The 21,702-nt window shown below is 44.4% G+C and overlaps 1 protein-coding gene across 2 annotated transcripts in view; it reads left to right on the top strand.

Moving 5' to 3' along the window:
* LOC142083006 (deubiquitinase DESI2-like) overlaps positions 1 to 21,702 on the top strand; it is a 57,143-nt gene that overhangs the window by 17,458 nt on the left and 17,983 nt on the right. The window contains exons 1-4 of one of the 2 annotated variants that reach the window (XM_075151964.1): positions 17,542 to 17,573; positions 18,010 to 18,082; positions 19,430 to 19,523; positions 20,563 to 20,704. In XM_075151964.1, coding sequence (XP_075008065.1) covers positions 17,571 to 17,573; positions 18,010 to 18,082; positions 19,430 to 19,523; positions 20,563 to 20,704 — 312 coding nt within the window. In that variant the 5' untranslated portion in view covers positions 17,542 to 17,570. Of the gene's footprint in view, positions 1 to 17,541; positions 17,574 to 18,009; positions 18,083 to 19,429; positions 19,524 to 20,562; positions 20,705 to 21,702 lie in introns of those variants that run through there. The other variant, XM_075151963.1, reaches the window with a different exon arrangement.

The following is a 21,702-nucleotide window of genomic DNA, read 5'->3' as shown; positions in this document are numbered from 1 at the left end:
ATCCCTTCTGCATGCAAGAGCTAATTGGGCAATTACAATGTAATCTCAAAACCTTTGCTTAAACTGTATCCTGTATCCTGACTATGAAAGCGTGAGGCAGATTCTCTTCCAGTGGTTCATAAGGCTTGCCCAGAGTCTTTCAGACGGGTGTTTGAAAAAGGTCCTCTTTTTATCTTTCCCTCTCTTCTGGGAAATAAAACCTCTCTGTTACTTTCTTTTCTTTTTTTTCTTTTTTTTTTTTTTTTTAAATCACTGTGTTATGATAGGAGAACTCATTTCCAAGGCTTCCTTTCAATGTTTTCATTCTTCTTCACACAGAAGAACACACGAACGTAAGAATGGCCAAACTGGCTCAGACCAAGGGTCCATCTAGTCCAATATTATTATTCTTCCCTCAGAGCCTGCTTACGGCCGCAGTTGGAGACAGCAGCAGGAGCATGTATGACATCTCCTTCTAACACTTTCACAGCTTCCAAACATTTTCAGCTCTGGGGCTTCTCTGAGCTTAACCTCTGTTTCTTTACTAATCCTCGATGGCTCTTTCTTCCATTCAGTTCTCTTGAACAAATGTAACCCTTTGTATCAACATCCCTTGCCAGGGAGTTTGCAGGTCTACTACGTAGTGGTGAAAAGAAAAGTCCCTTTTTTTTCTTTTTTGTTTTTTTTTTTTTTTTTTAAAATGGCTTCCTCTTGATAGGTTTTATATCTGACAGAATAGTCAATTCCTGTCTACTTTTTCATGCCACCTGCAGAACCCCACCATATCTCTTTGTCTCATTACTAGTTACATCCTTAAAGACATTTTCCGAAGAATGTAATCAAAAACATTTTTGAAATGAGTTAACTATGTCAATGAGATCAGTGATTTCTCCAAAGAATACCAAGAGGTGGGTGTCACAGAACCTCCCCTCGCAGAAGTCATGTTGACCCTTATCCAAAAGATCATATTTATCATCTGTTAATGCTGTCTTTTGTTATGACTTCTACTAATTAATCCAGTCTAGATGCCAGGCTTGCAGACTCGTAATTTCCCTGGCTCTTATGGGGACCTCTGTTTTAAGAATAGCATTACAGTTGCTACCTTCTGGTGCTCGGGTCCCAGAGACATTTTACGTGAGAGGCTGCCCCTGATCATTAGTAATTCAGCTATTCTGTCCCTGCGGTTCCTCTGGTACTCGTGGGTAAGCATTGTTCTGCCCCTGGGATCCTCCAGGGCCAATTCTGTCTGTCTGTATCATACACTCATCCATGCCAACTTTAAACACAGCCTCTTCCGATTTCCTCACTCTTCCTACTTCTTCTACAAAAATAAAAGTGGGAGGTTCAGGCATGGGAATCTCACCAGTTTTCTTTTGGTAGAAACAAGAAAGCTCTGATGCAAAAATTTAATTTATTTTCTCTGCAACAGCCGTGTCAGGTCTGAGTTCTCCTTTTACAGCTTTGCTATCATTTGGCCCTACAAACTTTTCTTCTCTGACATGTTGGAGGAAGGATTGAAGAAATAGCTAAATGTTACTGGAGAGGCTATCCTTATCTTTTTTTTTAGGTCTATCTAGAAGCTAAAAGTGACAATGTTTTCATCTGCTTTTGAAAGCACAGGGTCCTGAGACAATTTGGATGAGGAATGATCAGTAGGAGAGCTCTCTGTCTGCAGTGCTCTCTGCTGGATACCTTGGGGTTTTCCCACCCCTAATTTCTGGGTTCGTGTTGTCTAAATCTTTTATGCGAATGCCCTTGAACTAAGCTTTGAGTGCTACAATGCCAAGCACTTCCACACTCCAAAGAAAAGAGGCGTCTGGGTGCTTCCAAAAGCTTGGGTGCTTTTAAGGCTTTAAAACTCAAGACTAATTCCTGTTTACTTCAACCATCTTCCAAAGGATCACTTGTGACGTGAAGCATGTTATTCTCTGTTCCATCTCTCTGCTGAACCCAGTCGGTATTCTTTCTTTCGGAGGGAGTGTTTTTCTTTAGAACTGGCACCAACACAGCGATTCAGCATCAGGCTGGTTTTGCTCACATCCGTTGTGTATCGCCATCTGATCACACAGACGAAAAAGAGCCTGTGCCTTGCTGGGGAGGAGTTGGAAGGGAAAGCAAAGAAGGTATTTGCAACCCGGGTGCCCAAACCCCAATGGTATTAGCATTCAAGTGAGGTAGCAACCACGCCTACAAGATTACACAAAATAGAAATGAAGCTCATGTCACAGTGTGTGGTGGTTTTTCACAAAGAGAGGGGAAGAAGATGCATTGGTGGCTAGTATTTATATATCCAGCACTGTTTTCATGCTTGGTCACTTGGAAGTTGCTGCTGCTGCAGGGTAGCAAACCAAGCTGTGTACTTACTCTCATGGTTCACAACGTACAAATACACCTTGAGGATAAAGTAAGCTGGGAAAGAGTTAAGAAATTTGCCTCTTTTTGTAATTTACTTGCTGAAGGAGGCTGTCCTCTGAGCAGGCTAACTATTGCCACAGAAAGCATAGGCATTTCTAGGGATTCAGCAGCACTCCAGAAGCGACCATGTTCTGGAGGAGGATGGTTAGGAGAAAATTGTTCCCGTAAGGAGACTTGCCAAGGACAAATCTATAGTGCTGCACCTTTGTTGCAACACTGGGCCTGTTTCTAGGCTTGATTACTAAAATAGTGTATGTGAAAGGAGGCTGATTGTCAATCTATCCATGCTTGGCCTTGTACACACTCGGGCATGTTTGCTTATCGCTAGCAGGACACCTCAGGTAAACCAGAGAGTTAAAACGCTGCTGTTCTCTAAGACTTCATTGTATACGTACAGACTGTATTTATGTTTGTACATGTGATGCACGAGCAAATACATAGCTTGTGCAGGTTTTACCTATGTTCTCCTGTGGAAAGAGGTAACACTCTCCTGCTTACAGCATGCTGGTGTCTGCCTTGTCTTGCTGTTAATGCATTATTTGTGATACCAGTTATGAGCCCCAGCCATGACTTGGGATTCTACCGTATTTCATGAAGACACTGTGTAAATGGGAACAAGAGAGAGAGTTCTGGCTCCAGACAGGTTATGAGCTACTTTTTATCTAGATCTGATAGGATGCATGCAAACAGCAATTGTTTTTTTAACTCCATCTGGTGACCCTAACCCTTTCCAAGATGAGATCTCCCACTGATGCAAACATTCCTTTGGTCATAATGTCTAGTCAAATACAACTTTGTTTCCTCTGTGAAGTTTTATACTGACTCATTTTTTTAATCTCTTTTTGGTCTCTTCCAGTAAGAAAGGCTAAGCAAGATTTTTGGGGTGTTAAAGGGAAGCACAGCAAAATGAATTATATAAATGCTACCAAACTCATACTTCATAGAGCAAACGAAAGTTTCACAGAAGATGAAATATACTGTAGGCTGGGACGCTGATCTTATTTGTTTGATGAATCTGTTTACCTCTTGCATGCATCCATCTAACTCATGAGAAGGCAGATATATGGAGTGGGAACTGAATGGTCTCAGACCTATCCATTCATCACTTGCATGATGCATCAAATGCATGACTTTCATTGCTGGAGTGCCTAGATACTTCCCTGTTATATAGGAATAGAAATCTTTGTTTTCTCTTGGTCTGCAGGATAATTAGCTGAATTTATAGATTTATGACCATTTGTATTCCCTAGCTTGCATGAGTGAACTTAAAGAAAAGCAGCTCGGGAGAACTGAGATCCACATCTGTTGTACAATACCCTTCATCTCTTGTGGGAGTCGTGTCCATATCTAAGCTGGGCCTGATTGTATGGAGTTCTGCTCTTGTTCTCCTGCCCTATGGATCATTTTGGAAAGTGTGTGGTAATTTTTCTAGGTCTCTGGTTCTCTGGGAAGCATTTTTGGGTGAGTATGGAATATGACTTATGTGTTTAGTGTCCTATTATTAAGAGCACAGGCTCTTATTTTTGGTACTAATCAAAATGGGAGTGTGCTTGGAGTGTGCTTCTTCACTCCTAGAAATGAGTTACAATCTGCTTTTGAGAAAGGTGGTGGGCCATTGTCAGCTAGGGCTGAATAAGGCCTTGTTTTCCTACAATAGATATCTGGGCATCTAGAATGTTCTTAAAAGGGCTAAACCAGTGGGATAGTTTAATCTGAGAGCAGATGTCTTTGGTATTAGAGGATGTTGTGAGCTAGATGAGGCATTTACAGTGCTTACCTCTTTCTCCTACATTAACCTGGCCACAGTTTGGATTAGATGTCTACTCTGCATGCAGGAGAATTTTTTGGCGGGTCTCTGAGGGATCTGGCAGACAATACCATTTGCATGCAGTGGTACAAATATACAACCATTTCTCTTTTCACTAAAATAAATAGGAGCCAAGATGCAGTTGCAGCATCTAATGGATTTTTATAGAAATAAATACAATTGGGGGGGAGGAAGGGGAAGAAATATTCCCAGTGGAACCTGCTGCATAAGGCAAATTCTCCTCCTTGATCTTACTGAAGTATTTCCTTATCTTCTCTCTTCCCCTTCAATCCCTGATCTCACTGGGTACATTTCAGATGTGGAGATACTGTAAGATGCATGCCCGTGAAGAAACCAGTTGGCTGAATCACTAAGGTCATTTCAGGACTGTTTTTAGATGTGTGCAACACACAGTGGATTAGCACAGAAGTTTTGCTTTAGCACAAGTGTAAAATTATTACTGTGCCCAGAAGGAGGGAAATATTTAGGGCAGCCCGAATGATATTGCGACGCTGGCCTCGTACATGCTGTGCGGTTTGGGGGGCGGGGGTAAGGAGAAGTAAGAAAGGATAGATTTTTGTGTTTTCCAAAGAAGCTGCACTGGCATGTTTGTGCCTCTCCCTGTGCAAGGGTGTGCGTGACCCTTGGGAGAAGCAAGCACAGAGACTGTCCCTTTGAAGGGGCAAACACCCACATTTTCATCTGAAATGGTTTTCACCCAAAACAGTATCTTCATAGTACTAAATGCTGATGATTTGTTGCCAGGCACTGCTGCTAACCGTCATCTCTGCCTTTCAGCAAGGGATGGCTATTAAATGGTATTTCAGAGCTGCATGTCCAATGCTGCTCGTTAAATAAAGACAGTGGGAATCCTTCGGGGGAAAAAAAAATAAAATAAAAAAATCATAAAATCCCCTGTAGCCCCCAGACAAAGCAGAGTAGAGCACATTACATCAGAGTCATTAAGATATTCCCACAGCTTTTTAATTTTTTCCCAGCCGTCATGGCATGCTGCACATATTAATCATTCTGTTGCATCTTCATATGGAGGGGGGCTGGGGGGGGCCCAAAGTATCCTTAAAGGAGTTTGTCAGCATCCCCTAGCTAAATGCTGACAATCAGAAATGATTACTCATTTCCAAAACTATTAATGGTTAGTATCTTTGGTCATTTTAAACAGTGCTAAAATCACTCAGCATAGAAGCTCTTGGGTCATGGGTTATAAACGAATTCCTATCTGAACTTCCCTGATTGCTATTTTTATATCAGTTTTGTGCTTTGTAGAATATTATTATTCCAACAACCCAATTTGGCATGGAGATAGGTTATACAGCTACCCCTTCTTCCGACAGTTCTCTTCTCAAGGAAATGATCCTTGCTCTACTCTTTTATTGTCTTCTTCAGACCAGCAGAAACTGCGTTTTTGGGGGAAGGTGTATTTGAATCTTCATGGCACAACAGTATTTTATCATTGCTGTGTTCAAGTCTCTCACTTTCTGTTTTATCCCTTAAATTCTAATCTGGAGACATCACTGCAATGCGATTCTTTGGTAATTGTGCTGGAACAGTAGAGAGAGTCTATGATTATGGCAAAAATACACTCATATCCCTTTTCTTGTAGGAAAAGATAATGCAGAGAGATGAGACACTGTGTGGAATTGGCACTGTATTTGAAGAGTTTTATCCAAGACAGGACAAAGCACTGTAGGGAAAAAAGAACAAGTTACTAGCTGAGGGAATCTGTATTTCCCAGTATTTTTCTAAGCTAAGCTGGTTAGGCACACTGCCAGCCAGGCATGGCCCCTGGAAACTCTCCAGGAAAAAAATCTCAGTAGCTCACGTTGTGAAAGGGTTTCCCCCATCCATGCCGGAGAATAGATTCCCTTCTCAGAAGCTTAGAGATAAATATTGATTTCTTTTTTTTTTTTTTTTCCTTTCCCAATAGCAAACTAATGTTAATGGCACGTGGCCAATTTCTATCATGGGCACTGTGAGATATTTTGAACACATGCCACCAAAGCCAGCACGGAGTACAGATTCCTTAGGTGCAAACAGACCCCACCTCGCTCTTTTCTGATGCTGCTGCTGTTGGCTCAGAGGACGGGCACAACTGTTTTTGGCAAGTGAGTGGGAATGAGACAGGGAGTGAGAATTTACATGCCTATATGGCATGTAAGCGCTGGACTGGGTTTTGGCCTTACATAGCACTTGCATGGAGAGGAGATCTGGGGACTGTTACTTTCTTTTTTATTTTCTGTAGGGATCCAGATTCATTGTGGGTAGGTTTAACTCCTGGCTATGAGGTGCTGTTGCTGCCGTTAAGAACACCAGGGCGAGGCCTATGTCCATGGACTTCCAGCAGCAAACGATCAGTGCTGGAAAGGAGAGCTGGGATCCCCATCTCTATTGGGAATTCTCATTGCCTGAGTATGGAGCCCACCTGTTCTAGCTGTAGTAGAGTGGGAAGGTCTTGCATTCAGATCACTAATACTGATGGTGTTAAACACTTCAGGGTAAATGGGAATTTGAAGAAGAATTTGGAGGATCGCAGTTTTGAATTTGAATGTAGTAACATCCTGATGAAATTTCAGTTTTGACCTGGTCTGATGTAAATCTGTAGTATGTCCTTAGCAGAGCAGGGAATATGAACCTCACAAGTCCTTGTTTGACATCCTAGCTATGGGATTGTCCTCCATCAGCAGTTTGTCTATGGCTGTTTGAACATGCTTCCATCTCCTGTTTGAACCCAAGATTTTTTCCCTGCATTCTTTTGGGCAATAATTTTCTTTCCTTTAAAGCCTGTGTGTCTCTCAGTTTTAATTTTTTTTTTCTACTGAAGATGTCGGCTTTTGTCTAAGAAATGTAAGCCTGCCAGCTTGCAGATTCCTTTGAAGTAGTCTGCTGCCTCCCTTGGGTCTCTGCACAACAGGTTGAAAACAATATGTTATTGTGCTCTGCATTAATGGGATGGAACAAAAGGACTATTTATTCCATTGCCTGTGGTGTCCTTGGTCCTTCTGTGACATCATAAAGGGACTTCTTATCCCTTTGTGATGGCTGTAATTACAATGACTTTGTTGTTACCTCAGTCTTCTCCAAGTAGTTATCCATGTAGGAACTTGGCAGAAGTCAAAAGTTGTTTTAACTAGTTTCTTATACTTTCTTGGCATAAAGAGAGTAGATGTCCCTGCCTTGTGTAGCTAGGAGGCTCTTGGCCTTGGTGAAAGCATTAAAGAATCGGGTTGTAATGCAAATATGAATACAGTGTTGTCAATAAGAGGTTTGACTTTTAAGGCTAGGACTCCTCAGGAGACAGTTCAAGCTGAAAAATCACAGAAACTTTTAAAAAGCCTCCTGTCCTGGTTTCGGCTGGGATAGGGTTAAATTTCTTCCTAGTGCTGTGTTTTGGATTTAGTATGAGGAGAATGTTGATAACACACTGATGTTTTCAGTTGTTGCTAAGTGCCCTCCTAGTCCAAGGACAGCTCCCCTGGCTACTGACTGAGCTAGGTACACAAGATGGGAGGGAACATAATCAGGACAGCCAGCCCAGCTGGCCAATGGGGTATTCCATACCATGTGACGTCATGCTCAGTATATGAAGGGTAGGCGTGATCCAGGAAGTACCGATCGCTACTTGGTTATAGGTCAGCGCGGGTGGTGAGCAATTGCATTGTGCATCACTCATTTTGTATATTCTATCATTATTTATTATCATTATTCTCCCTTTTCTGTTCTATTAAACTGTCTTTATCTCAACCCACAAGTTTTTCTCACTCTTACCCTTCCGATTCTCTCCCCGTCCCACTGGGGGGGCAGGGGGAGTGAGTGAGGGGCTGCGTGGTATTTGGCTGCCTGCCAGGTTAAACCACGACACCTCCTCCATATTTTTCTTCTCTAATTCTGTTTGTCAAGTAGGATGCTAGTTTTTCAGTAGGTTGTAGTGTCTTTGGCAAAGGAAGCCACTGTGATATCCCTTTTCAGAAGAGGAGCTGTGGTGGATCAGCCTCAATCCTTTCCACTTCAGCAAACCTCATGACAGTCCTGTATTGGTGGGCAGTGTGGAAGTGTTGTTGGATTGTTAACCTTCGAGCCAGGATATTGAGCTCATCTCTGCTCCTGATTTGCTGTGTCTTCATAGTCATAGCACAAGCTGTATGCTGGTACCTTCTTCCCCTACCTCTAAAATGAAGAATGTCTTCCTGCTTCACACAAATGCTATGAGGCTTAACAATTTAATGCTTGTAAAGTATTTTGAAATCCTAGGAAGAATTGCAAAGTAGAGAAGCAGAGTCTTGTTGAATCACCTGATCTGAGACCATAAAAAAAAACCCCAAACAACCCAAAACAAACCTTTGAGTATATATTTAAATTTATAGGAAGTGTATACCTCAGTACTTGCCTTCTCTGCGTAGGAACAATCTTCAGACTCATGCACTAAATGTCTGTTTTCCCTCTGTAATGCTGGACATTGGGACAGGGCTAGTCTCTTTGGAGAAAAAGACTGGTAGCGATCCACAGAAGCCAGCAAGGTTCCTTACCAACACAGAGAAGGAGGTGTTAACGTTTCTTGGCCTGAGCATGGCCTAGCCACGGCATTGCTCCACACCTGAGAAATCATTTAACAGCCCTATTTATTAATTATCACAGTAATAAGTTACATCTTCCCTGCAAGGAGAAGCACACAGAGCCCTGAGGCCACACTGCTGACTTTACCAGGCATGTCAGGACCAAGGTAGTTCCAGAGTCAAAGCATCTGCACTGTGCTTCAGATGCTTCCTGGTGAACGGGGCTGTAGGGATTTATCTCCCTATGGTTTTTTTCCTCAAGTCCCCTGAATCCCCTTTGGCAGGAGCCCTCCTTCCTGACACGCTCTGAAGACGGGGCTGGGGGCTCGCAATGCGCACAGGCGCGCAGGGTCTGAAATGTGCTGAGCTGAGGATGTTAACTGCCTCCTAGACATTAGCAGAGGAAAACATTTCAGACCCTTCAATGCCCTGTCCTGCACAGGCACACTAAGGCTTTCTTGATATCTGGCTTTCAGTCACACAAATGTTTTCTTGTGCTTTCCTACTGCCAGGAAACTTCTAAACACTTAGCCAAAATCTCTGTTCTTTTTAAGCTATGTTACTCCTACTTGAATCCTTTCTTATCGTTCTTAAGAAGTCTTCTCCCATAATCCGTGTCAGCCCTTCAAATGTTTGCAAATTTGTCATCTGTAGTCATTGCTTTGCCAAGCTATTAACTCTTCTGAATTAATTCTCTTGTAAGTCAGTCTCGCCATTTCCCCGATCATTTTGCTGCTGTTCTTTTTGAATACATCTCAGTTTGTCATTGTGAATGCATCTAAAGCAAAGGCATTGGCACTTTGCTAAGTTTATAACACATCAAAGTTTCTCAGGCACATTCCCTAAGTAAATACACTGCAGTGTAGTCCTACAAATGGACAGGTTTTTCTTCTGGCTCCATATACTTGAGATTAAGATTGTACATGAAAGTTCTCAAAACTAAGGAGATACAGCGTGTGAAGTGGTGTGAATAGCATGGATAGCCCTTCTGCAGGGCTGCTCACGAGACCACTGTCTGGGACAGGCTGTCAGCACTGGCACATGCTGCTCCCATCTCCGGCAACCCCCCCGCAGTGATTTCTGTTTGATGCCCCCAGCCCCAGTTTGATCCCACTCCAGCCCCTCCAGCTGACTCCTTCAGGCACAGTCAGGGCTGAGGTTAAGGGAAGCAGATGGAGGTTGGAAAAATGGCACGTTGCTTCTCACAGGGTACAATTAATCTACTACAAATACCACGTTGTGTACACAGAAACCCAAGCTGGGCCATTGGTGTCATGACTGGTGTGACAAACCCTTGGGCTGGTGGATTAACTTGCGCTGGCTTCTGTGTGAACTTGCCGAGAGAAGAGACAGGGATGTTCATTCTGCAGGGACAGAAAATAGGTGCTTAATTTAGCCAGCTAGTTGCCCTATCTCTCCATTGGTAAGGCAGGTTCCCACTTAAGCTCTGAAACATAGGTTTGTAGGATGAGGCTGTAAGTGGAAACACTGAAGGTATCCCATTCATAGAATCATGGAATCATAGAATCCTTAAGGTTGGAAAAGACCTCTAAGATCACCGAGTCCAACCGTCAACCCAACACCACCATGCCCACTAAACCATGTCCCCAAGTGCCACATCTGCACATCTTTTAAATACTTCCAGGGATGGTGACTCCACCACTTCCCTGGGCAGCCTGTTCCAAGGCCTGACCACTCTTTCAGTAAAGAAATTTCTCCTAATGTCCAGTCTAAACCTCCCTTGGCGCAACTTGAGGCCATTTCCTCACAGCTAAATCTTGTTTATGATTTTTAAATAAAATATTCAGAAAAAGTCAACTCCTGAAATGCTTCCTGTCTCCGTTCTGCAGCATGATTAATATTTTCTTCTGCCCTATTATTCTTCCAGTAAAATCACATTGCGTCACAACACTGAAGCATAAGTAGATTTTCAACTCTCCCTCTCTCCCTCAGCAGCAGCATCAGTTTTTAATCCAGCATTTTAGAAGCCACTGAAATAAGCTTTTTATGCTTCGTGATTGCAAAGATTTTAGTGTTGGCTCATCAGGCAATGCAGAAGCATATTATAATGTCTGAAAAGCCACAGCAACCTCCAAAGAAATTCCTCCTGAAGAGACAGCTGAAGAATGAGGAATGTAGCCCAACTTGAGAGGAAAAGATCCTTTGCAGAGCAGAACCTGGCTGAAACAGAAGAGCTGCTGAGATGGAGTTGGCTGTCACAGTCCTACAGAGGTTTGGCCTGTCCTTCCACTCAAGGGTTCAGTTGAGCATCTTGCCTTGTGTCTCTTCCTTAGCATTTGTGGCTTTGCATGAGGGAATATGTTTAGCAGTATAAGCTGTAAATTTTGGGCTGTCATTGCCCAGGAAATTCCCTGTCTATAAGAGTGTATTAACATGAAGGGTGGGGAGCAGAAGTTCCTTTCATTCCTTTCATTCAAAATGCAGCGGCACGGAGTCAGTTGCATGCCAAGAGATGCCTTGTCTTTTTCTTCTTTCTGTAGACTGTGCTCCTCAGATGTCTGTTCTCCAGCCAGTTCTCCTGTCCCGGTCCAAGCCTGAAGTGGGGCGCTTGAGTGGGGTCCTTGTATAACCCTGCTTCATCAGAGCTACATCAAGCTCTCTGGCTGCATTGAAGCTGCAGATTTCTCAGTACTTCTATGCTCTCCTGGAAGGAACCTGGAGTTCCTCAAGCTTTGATCAGCTCTGCCAGTTGGGTTATTTGCAAACAAACATGCCAATGCCCACACTGTGGGAACTGTTTTTCTTGAGACTTGCAAGTTATTGCCTATTGCAACTGGAGGCTGAGCCTGTTTGCAACCAGAAACCTGCTTACTGCAGTATTTTGTTTCTTTTACACTATCTGGCATTTTAAGTGAAAGTTAGCACACCTGACTAAAGCAGGCGCTTTTGGCTAATTGGATTTGGAGTGACCTGATGGTCTGTCACACCCTGGTCCGTGACTTGCAGATTGATAGCTTCTGCCAACAGCGAAGAGGACCTGGCGTAGGAGATGATCCTCCAGCCAGGAAGAGTAGAGTTCTGCGTGTGCTGGAGTAAGGACCCACCCAGACAGCTTTTCGCAGGTATGAAGTACCAAGGATAGGTCTGTGTCATCACTTCTCAATACTCTGTTAAGCTTCTTTTTTTTGTTGCTGTTCTGCCCACATGCATTTAAATCCTTTCCTGCTTCATCTGTATCCACAGTATTTTAGGAAAATAGCATTTCAGGCTTGGTTAATATACAAGCCTTGGACCTCTGGAGAACTGAGTGTAAGAGACACAGGTCACACTGAAATGAGCTTGGGTCTCGTCCAATTGCTAAAGAAAACTTACTAATAGCAGCCATACTGCATAATTTGATGTCATTCCACATGATAGTGAGTTTTTATTACCAGAGCTCCAGGCCAGAAGGGTGAACAGCAGAAGGACTGAGGCACATGGGCAGAAGTGTGTGCGTGCCTGGGGCTGTGGGACACAAGTGAGCGCTGCTGCAATACGCCTTGGCAAAGATCTGCGGGAAGCCCCCTGTCCTGCATGTCTGTAGTTGAGGTAATGCTTCCCTCACCACTGCAAGCATTACTCAGGGAATAAAGTCTGTGATCTCTTCTGGGCTCTCTCCTTCCACCTCTGTGGGCCCAAGATTCTGCAACCTGGTTTAGAAAAACGTATCGGGGGAAATTGAAACTCTTCTGAAGTTGCTGAGTGTTTTGTACTTGACCATGTAGGGCTGGGATTTCACTCACTGGTTTTCTGAAGCGATGTTCTCTAGCTTCATCTTTTGTGCTCTCACATTTCACATCTGGATCAACACATCTCAGAAAATAATGCTGAGATTTTTTTTTTATGCTCCCTGGCTGGTCTCCTGCATCAATCTGATGTTGTCTTTAATTCTGGTTTTTGTGTTGAGCTTTAACATAGCAGAGGATTTTCCTGGTGTTTGAGATATGACAGATCCGTGCATTTATTAGTACACACGCTCCTCTGCGTGTTTTCATGAGGCTGCCTAGGTAAGTTGACCGCAGGGGCCAAGCACTGCCAAGCCCAGGACTAAGCCTCTGGGAAAAGATTTTACACAGTGTATCTAATAAAGGCAGAGGCGTGAAGAGATGGTTCTTGCCAGTCTGACTCCTTTCATGGAGCACACTAGTTAGCAGCTGGAGTCCTGGGTGTCTTCCACTTGGATTTGTTGAGCCAAGGGTCGCTTATGTGGTGAGCAAGCTCCCCCATCCTACAGAGAGGAGACATCATCTCTACAAAGGAGAGCTTGGTGTTACGGTGTGTGACTTGGGTCTCAAAGAGGAAAGGGTTAAAATCAAGCCTAGGTGGTAGGACAGACAGTCTGTTATTGGACCTGTGTTGCCAGGAGTGCTCCATGATCTGAAGACTTGCAGAGGGTGAGGTGATTTGGCCATTTCCTTTGGTCCCTTAACATGGTCCTTCCTCTCTAGCAATGTCAGAATATCGTCTGTAGCTCTGGTCCCTCTTTACTGTTATTCTCTTGCTCCTAGAAACAAAGCTTTGCCAGGGAAAAGGAAGTAATCCTACTGAATTACATGCAGATGGTATTTTGAGAGGAGATACGGTTAAGTTAGTTAATGGTTCATCATCTGCACCCATCCTTGGTAAAGCTGTCTTTTTCAAAGTAGTGTGTGTGGTCATGCACAGACATCAGAGCAATCAGGCTAGGTCAGAACAAAACCCCGATCTAGCCTGGTAATTCTGGCTCAGACGATGACTGTGTGTGGTACCTAGTGAAGAGTAGAAGAGTACAGCAAGGATCTACAACACTTCCTTTGAATACTCAGTTTGCAACTATTTGCTGAAACCAGATTTGTTTAGCAACTCCCAGTGGATTTCTTTTCTATGTGTTCGTACAGATCGTAAGACAGGATGGGTCAGCGTCTGTTCAGCAGCGGATGGATGTGGTGGAGTGGAATATCCAGTCTGTACTAGGGTGATAAATGGAATATTGCTTAGTGTGTTGGCTGCTCAGAGAAAGTAATATCTGAGATGGTGGTGGTCTTGCCTCTAGCCTCTAGGGAGCTGGTTAGTTAAGCAGCTCAGCACAGTTACGCAGCAAAGATTGTGGTGATACACCATGGAAAATAATGGTCTGAAGTAGGGAGGTAAAGCGAAAGTTAGTGATAAAAACTTCAATGTTATAGTATGATATTAATTGATGGTAGAAGTTAGTGGTTACATGGATAGGCCACTCCTGTCTGGAAACCCATGTTTCTGGTAGGAGTTCCCAGGAACTCCTGCTCTGAAAACTCCCAGGATGACATAATCTGCTACTATCATACCATCTGCTCCTCCGTCCTAGACCTACCAGAAGCATATCAATATAATGAAGCTTTTTAGTTTCTTGCCTTTCTGGAAAGTTAGGGCATGGCTCACTGTCCCAGTGAGACTTTCACTTCTACCTCTGTGTGAAAGATGGATAAATGAAGTGAGTAACACAACAACTGACCCAGAGTATCTCCCAGAATCTAAACTATCTCACCAGACACTTTGATCTCTGAGCTAAACGAACCAGGAAATCAGGGAAGGCTTGAATAAAAACTGGAAAATTTCAAATTCCACTTCGTCAGGGACCTGCATTAAAAGCTCTTAACCGATACACTACAAACTGTAAATGCAAAGAGGTTCCTCTCTGGGTTTGAATTTTGAGTCCTGGGCTATCTGCTGCTTTTGTGAAGCAGTTGCAGTCTGGTTAACTTTCCTCCCTGCCTCTCTTCGCTTCTGAGCTGTTCTCTGTCTCTGTTGAAGATGGAAATGAGACAGAATGCTCCAAATCCCTTTGTGTAGGGTTTATGGCATGATTTTGCAGGCAGTATGTGATGCAGGCATGAATCACAGCTCCCTTTAAGATACTGCTGTATTTGATTCCCTGGCTCTTCCACCTGACTCAGAACAGGCTGCAGATTTTTGTTTTTAATATCTAAGCAATAGCCAATTTACTCCAGAGATGAGTATTTGCTGACTGTTGCTGCTGTTCTTATGTTCAGAATTGCAAACCCCTTGGAAAACGAGGCCAGCTCGTACATGTGTGTACAAACCTGGCTTCATATCTGGCTTGGATTCTCTCTTCCAGCTCAGCAAGTGACTGACATGTTCACTTTAGCGTAGCTTCCTCCCGAGACAAGCCGTGGGCTGTGCCAAAGTGCCGTGAGGCGTTCGCTGTGTGTTCAGTTGCACACCGGAGGCAGATTCTGCAGTTCTGGAGACAGGGGTGAGATGAGGACAATAGCGACCATGATTCAGAGCTGCTTTGCATTTTGATCTTGCTAATAGATAATACTGAAAATTTTTATTTGCAGTGAACCAAGATGCAAATCAGATCCCACTTCGATAATGCCCTTGTGTTATTGAAGTTATTTAAAAGAAAGTACTAAACCAGTGCAGCTTCTGTTCGGTTCAAATTCAGGTATGGCTGAGATTGTTGCAGGTCAGTCCATAATAGTTCACTAAAGGGAATCATAGTGAAAAATACACCATTTAAATACAGAAATGTCCATGTGATGGTTGTAACACCTGGTATCAGCCAGAGAAATACTTTTGCTCATCTCTCCTTTATCTCCGGTGGGGCCTCCTTCATCATTTGTGTTTCCAGAGCTGTCCTGCAGCCTGGCTCTTGGCTCCTCGTTGGGCAGGGTGGGTTTCGGGGGCTGTGGCTCTGTGCTGGGCACAAGAGCGGTGCGGGCAGAGGGGAGACAGGGAGGACTTGTGTTCTGACAGTGCTGTGCACATATGAGGTGAACAGGACTCTGTGCATTATTCTAACATGGTAATCAAGGAGAGGTTTGGTTTTCCCTGCTTGTTTGCTTATTTGTTGTTTGGATCCAACATAAACTTTAACATGGAAGAAGAAAAAGCTATAGCTGCAAGTGGCTTTCAGTTTAACTTTCTTGTTTGAAATACAAAGCCTGATGCAGACCAGCCTCTGCAGACAGCCCTGACTGGCAAGAGCATTTCTTAATTTAAAACGTCTCCCTTCTCTTTGTATTAGTTACTCCTCTGAGCAAAGCAGCTGGCGTGACCTGGGCATGTTGTGCTTGTATTGTTGCTGTGAGACAATAGCTCAGCCTGAGGGAAGAAGACAACCTACTTACCATATCCTCTGGGAGTTGTTATCCTCTGTAGAAACCAGTGTCTCTCTGAAGCTTACTGAGACTATCTGAGAGCCGAAGGAGTTAACCCGTGAGCTTAGGGAGATCAAAGAACTGAACTGAGGTTATGCATCCATGGGAGACAGACTTTGGTCTCCTCATTGGATGTGGCTGGTGTCATGTGGGCTCCCGTATGCAGCCTCCACCTTGGTATCTTCTTCCCCAGCCAGAGCAGGGATATTCCTGCTGCTGAGGGCAGGGCAACAGAGACCTGTGGAGAAGGCAGCAGAAGGCAAGGGCACATCATGTCCCTAAATACCAGGCATGATGTTCAACAGAGGGTTCACTGCTAATGCGCTGCCAGAGGTTGAGAGCTACCTGACCTAGCTCCAGTCCAATGCTCTGATATATCCTAAAAACAAGAGTTTGCATAATTCAAGTGAAGAGGTAAGTGGAGGTTATGCAAGGTCTGAAGAGAGCAGTGGGCAGGGGACCAGCTAGGGTCAGGTGGTTCGCTGCCTTCCTGCAGGAATACATCATTTGTGATACCAAAACTCACGAAGAACAAGAAGCATTACAGCATTTTCTGGAGGGAAAGGGAGCTGCTGTACTGCCAGAGGCAAGCATTTTGGGGGACATGGTTTAAGGTATCCAGACTGGCCGTACATTAAGTCAGGCTTGGGACTGCACTTTTCATATCAAAGCTACTGTGTTTTTCCACAGTAGCAGTGGTCTCACAGAAAGCATTTCTAGGTGATTTACAGAGCTACTGCAGTCATCAAAGATACATAAGCAAGCAGTGTGAGGAAAGTAGATGGAGTATGCCAGACCTCTGGTTACCTGACAGCAGAGGGGTTCTTACTCATACCGTGGCAGCTCAGTGACACCAGACACCAGGGAAGGTGCAGCTTATTCTGGCTCCATCAGAAGCAGCTACCAGACCCAAAAGAGAATTTTAGCTGAATGAACCTGTCATGTCATTGTACGGGGACAAGTGAACACCACTCACTTTTCTTGCAGTGCTTGATTAAAATAAGAATTCGGTGGCTCTAAGTTATACTACAGGTGCATCTTCACTGCACAGTAGGTGAACTGTAAATATACCAGGCACGGGCAGATTCCACTCATTGCTTGAAAACATCATTTCTGTAGTAGCACAGCTCTGCAGCTAACCTAATAAATACTGGTGCTGAGCAGAGCTAATTATCTCCAATGCAGCACTGCCCTGGCATGGCTGTGCGGCTTCCTGCTCCAGAATTAGCTTAGCTGGGACTTGTTTGGGTGTCTGCACTGTCCTTCATGGTATGGTGGAAACAGTGAGCAGTGCTTGGTGGAGGAGCGTCGCTTGCATGCGCCGGACTGCGGTATTCCTCTGCTCCAAATGTACCGGGGAAGTGCTAGCCTCCAGAGCAATGAAGTCACTTAACAGCTCCTCTTGAAAATTTGTCTTTGACTTGGGTGAAGTTCTGGTCACCTTGGACCTAATTTTGGAGCAGCAAGCCCTTGTCCCTTCTGGAAATGATGCTTGATAGTATATGGTGCCTCTAAGCAAAATATTCACTAGTATGCTCGGAAAGCAGTTACCACTGTCACATAGATAACTACTAAATGGTGCTCCTCTGACCTACGGGAGGAATGGATCTTTGTCTCCAAGACCTCATTGCCTAAAAAAAACTTGGGAGGTGATGTAAAATGGTATACAGAAAAATATTTGGGGATTCTTTAACTCAAGATTTTCCAGATCAGATAAGACAAGCAAATTGGTAAAAACTGGCTCAGTGTCAGCTATTTAAGTGAGAAGATGATAGATAAATAATCGCGCGTCCTGTAGCAGCTGGATTTATGCAGGTTCTGATCCAGTTATATCAGGGAATGCAGGGAAATGCCGTGCGTGGAAAGGACTAGATGAGCATTTTCTGGAGACCTACTCCCAGTCAGCTGTCTAAACACAGTGCCCACTTCTGTTGGTCTGTAAGGAGTCTCAATTTGTTTGTCTCAAGATAATTTCAAAATCACTCCTGTCCTTAAGAGAAGTTGCCCTGAGGATGGGAGATGGGGGATATATCCTAGACCAAGATAGTGTGTTTCTTTTCCACTAATGCTTCCAAATGTGGCTTTTCTTTTACTGTAGTACTGGATAAATGAATACACCTCCACCTTGGGGATTGGTGTCTTCCATTCTGGCATCGAGATCTACGGCAGAGGTATGAAGTATTTCCTTTTCACTACCTGCAGAACATGAGAACAACTGTATGGCTAGTCTGATACGGAAAAGCACCCCAAACTTACAGCTTTTGGCAAGGAATGTTTTGAGGAGTGAAAAACTCAGCCAGTTCTCTTTTTAGAGTCTGTTGTGGAGGAACTCGTGCAGTTCTATCATGAACCATGTAGCCCTTCTTATTTTCAGCATGTAACTGCAGCCTCTATAATTTGTGCCGGTTTGTAGCAGGATGGCAGGTAGGAGGGACCAGGCAATGCTGGAAAGTCGTTCTGCAGTGAAGGAGGGGGAGAGAGAAGGGGAGAAATGGGGGAGGGGGAAGAGAGAAGCAGAGCAGTGGTTGTCTTGTGAGCTGCATATGCTTTTGTGCTAATTCTGTGTTGGAGTAAATCCATTTTGCAGTAATTATCTATGAATGTCTATGGTCTAGAAATCTTGGAATCTGGATTTCCAGATCTTGGAAACTGTTCTTTTGAAACAGCAGAGTTACAAGGAAAAGAAAATGTCTTGTAAGACTTCTGAAATGGTCTGGATGGGGTTGAAGCTGATTAGAGCACCCATTGTAAAAGGAGCAGTTAAGGGATCTGGGAAAACAGCTGTAGTGCAGTGAAGGACAGACAAGCACCACAGACCTTCCGTTTCCTCCTTCAGCGTTAAATGGGAATGATTTGGGATACCTCACTTATGGTATTTTTAGCCAGTGCCACGCAGTAGATAAATCCCCTGGGGTGCCATGTTCCATCTCAAGCACAGAAGTTTTCACAGGCCGTGCGAGATGGCGTGCATGACACCGTGAGGTCTACAGGCTGTGCCTCACAGGGCATGCAAGATGGCCTGTATGACATGGAGGGACCTCCTGGCTCGACTCGTGTGCTGAGGCAGCAGAGCACAATCAGCTTGGCTTTCTGCAAAGAATTCCTAGTCGCTGCCTATAAATCCCTCTGGAAGAAGACGACTTGATTTCTCCCTACTCTAGAAGAGACTTCTTCCAGCTCAGTACCACCACCGACAGTCTCTTGTGGTGTTTCTGGATGCCTCCACTGCAGAACTTTCCACTGAGAGGAAGCCACCGGGACGGGCACAGAGACAGGCTCGGAGAGTTTTCCTGGCGCTGTGGGAAAGCAGTAGTGCTAGCATGGAGGGAGGCTGTGAGGGTGTCCTCAGGCTGATAGGTAACCGGACAGGGAAAATGGCTTTCAGCGTCTGGCTGAAACCGATGTTGGCCACAGCCCAGCCCCTGGTGCTGATGCTGAGCCGTACAGGCAGCTGCCATAGACTTTTTCCTGACATCGCGTTCGTTCAATTACTCACAGTCTGTTTCTTTCCTTGTCAGAGTTTGCCTATGGAGGCCATCCCTACCCTTTCAGTGGGATTTTCGAGATCACACCTGGCAGTGCCGTAGAACTTGGCGAGACCTTTAAATTCAAGTAAGGGCCCTTTTCTACCTCTCTCCCTCTCCCCTGGGAGCCGTCGGTATAGGGGGAGCAGGGAAGTCCTCTCCTCCGGGTCCCTCTTTCCCTCTCCTCACAAGCGCCTTCACTGCATCCTTTACATGATCCTGCTTCAAAGGCAGCCCTGCAGGGATTTTGGATGTGGATAAAAGAGCATGTACACCAAGCCGGGAACAGTGCTGAACTGTGTTTGGCAGGGTTTAAAAATATACTTACAAATGAATGCAGTTCTCTTTTCCCATTTTCTTTGTTTTCCGTGCTCCCAGTTTCACCTGTTGGCAAGAACAGGAGTAACTGTGCGTTACACAGAGCCAGTGCACAGGGGAAAAACCAAAACCTAGTCTTTTTATGAGTATCACCTATTTATGGATACTGCACGGAGTACCAGAAGTCACCTCGTGTGTTTATTGCTAGTCTGTCACAAGGGACAGGCCAGCTGCTAGCGGGGTCTGAGAGGATGCTGCACTAACGTGTTGTTCGGGGTGCTCAGGCTGTGGGGCTGTGGGTCGAGGCACTGCCCATGGCAGGTGGGGCTTCACCTTCCCAGACTGCCAGTTTATGTTGAGGGTTGTTGGAGATTTTTAGAAGCACGAGTGCTATTGAATGAATCTTGGGAGAAGCAATAGGTTTCTGCATAAAGTTCCTGGTGTGCTCCTTCCTGGTCCACCCCATGGAAACCCTCTCCATCATGAGAAAAATCATCTCCCCTGTTCTACTGGAAGTTTCCGTTGAGGGGTGATGGGCAGAGTGGGAGCAGACCCCCGGAGCTGAGACTTCCCTGGTGGTGAGCAGGAAGCTCTTGGGGCTGTTGCCTGTGCTGTAACCTGCTCTGTGGATAAGCTGGGGATATTATTGTGCCATTTTGCCGAGTCTCTTGATAGCCCCAGACGTGCCTGTCCATGTTTTAAGCCTGTCCTTCTTGCCAATGTCTGATCATTTCCTTTTCCCCCAGTATGTATCACTCTCTTCACTGTATCTTTCCATGTTTCCTGTGGTGTGTTTTGTTTTTAACTAGAGAATCCATTGCCTTGGGCACTACAGACTTCACAGAAGAGGATGTGGATAAGATTATGGAAGAGCTGGGCAAGGAGTACAAAGGAAACGCATACCACCTGATGCACAAGAACTGTAATCACTTCTCTGCTGCTCTGGCCGAGGTGGGCACAGCTGTCTTTTTTTTTTTTTTTTTTTTGTATTTTTTACTGCTTCAGATCTGTACTAGTGCCTACAGAAAGCGAACTGGTGTCAGCACAGCCTGCCAGGCCAGAGCCCATAGCCAAATATTTTTGGAAGCCCTTTGCTGTTGAAAGGGATGGGATCAGGAGGTGGAGATGCAGCAGGTTTATCACATGGTTGGTCTAAACTGTGTGGGAAATTAGGGGTGCCTGCATTTTGGTTCACTGAATAGGCGCTGAGCAGGAATTGGAAGGGCATACCTGGCTAGCATGCAAATGTGCATCATTTTAATAACAAGCACAAATAACCCTACATGATCTGCTAAAGAATAAAAATGGCTAATCAGTGTTCTGCAAACAAAAATTTGCAGTATTCGGAAAGTGGGTGTCCCTTTTCCTTATTTAATGTGCACCATCCAAAACCCATTAAAAAGTAGTATTGGTTTTCTCATAGACATCTTTGGTGCTTGTTCATGTTCACAAAAACACTGTGAATTAGAGAGCTGTTGTTTCTCTTCAGAGAGAACTGAAGCACAGAGAAGCACAAATTTATCCCAACTATCTGCTAATTTGGGATATTTGATTTTCGATTCCCAAAGATCTTATTATTCTGGGGGGAAGCTGCCTTCCTCCTCACCCTCCAGATGAGATGTTTACAGTGTGTTTCAATTAAAGTGTGAGTATTCAGCACTTGTGTAAATCTGAATTCAGGATCTTGACCCCGTGCCAGAAAAAGACATGAAAAGCACAAAAGGGAAATGACTTTCCATAAAAACTGTTTCTGTGCTTTCCATAAGTTTTTTAGGGCAAATGTGAGGAGAGAATATTGTTCTCCACAATAGCTCAACTGTTTGAACAGTGAAACTTTTGTTTCTCTTTCTGGAGTCCCCACCCTCATCCATTCCGCAACTCTCACCTTTCTTCATCGTATGGGGCAAGAGTCCTATGCCAATAACCTCTTTTGCCCCAAGTGTCCATTC

Source organism: Calonectris borealis, chromosome 5 (genome assembly GCF_964195595.1).
Source record: "Calonectris borealis chromosome 5, bCalBor7.hap1.2, whole genome shotgun sequence".
Lineage (NCBI taxonomy): Eukaryota > Metazoa > Chordata > Aves > Procellariiformes > Procellariidae > Calonectris > Calonectris borealis.
Note: the sequence above shows the minus strand (reverse complement) of the source record. Positions and strands in the feature narration are given on the sequence as shown.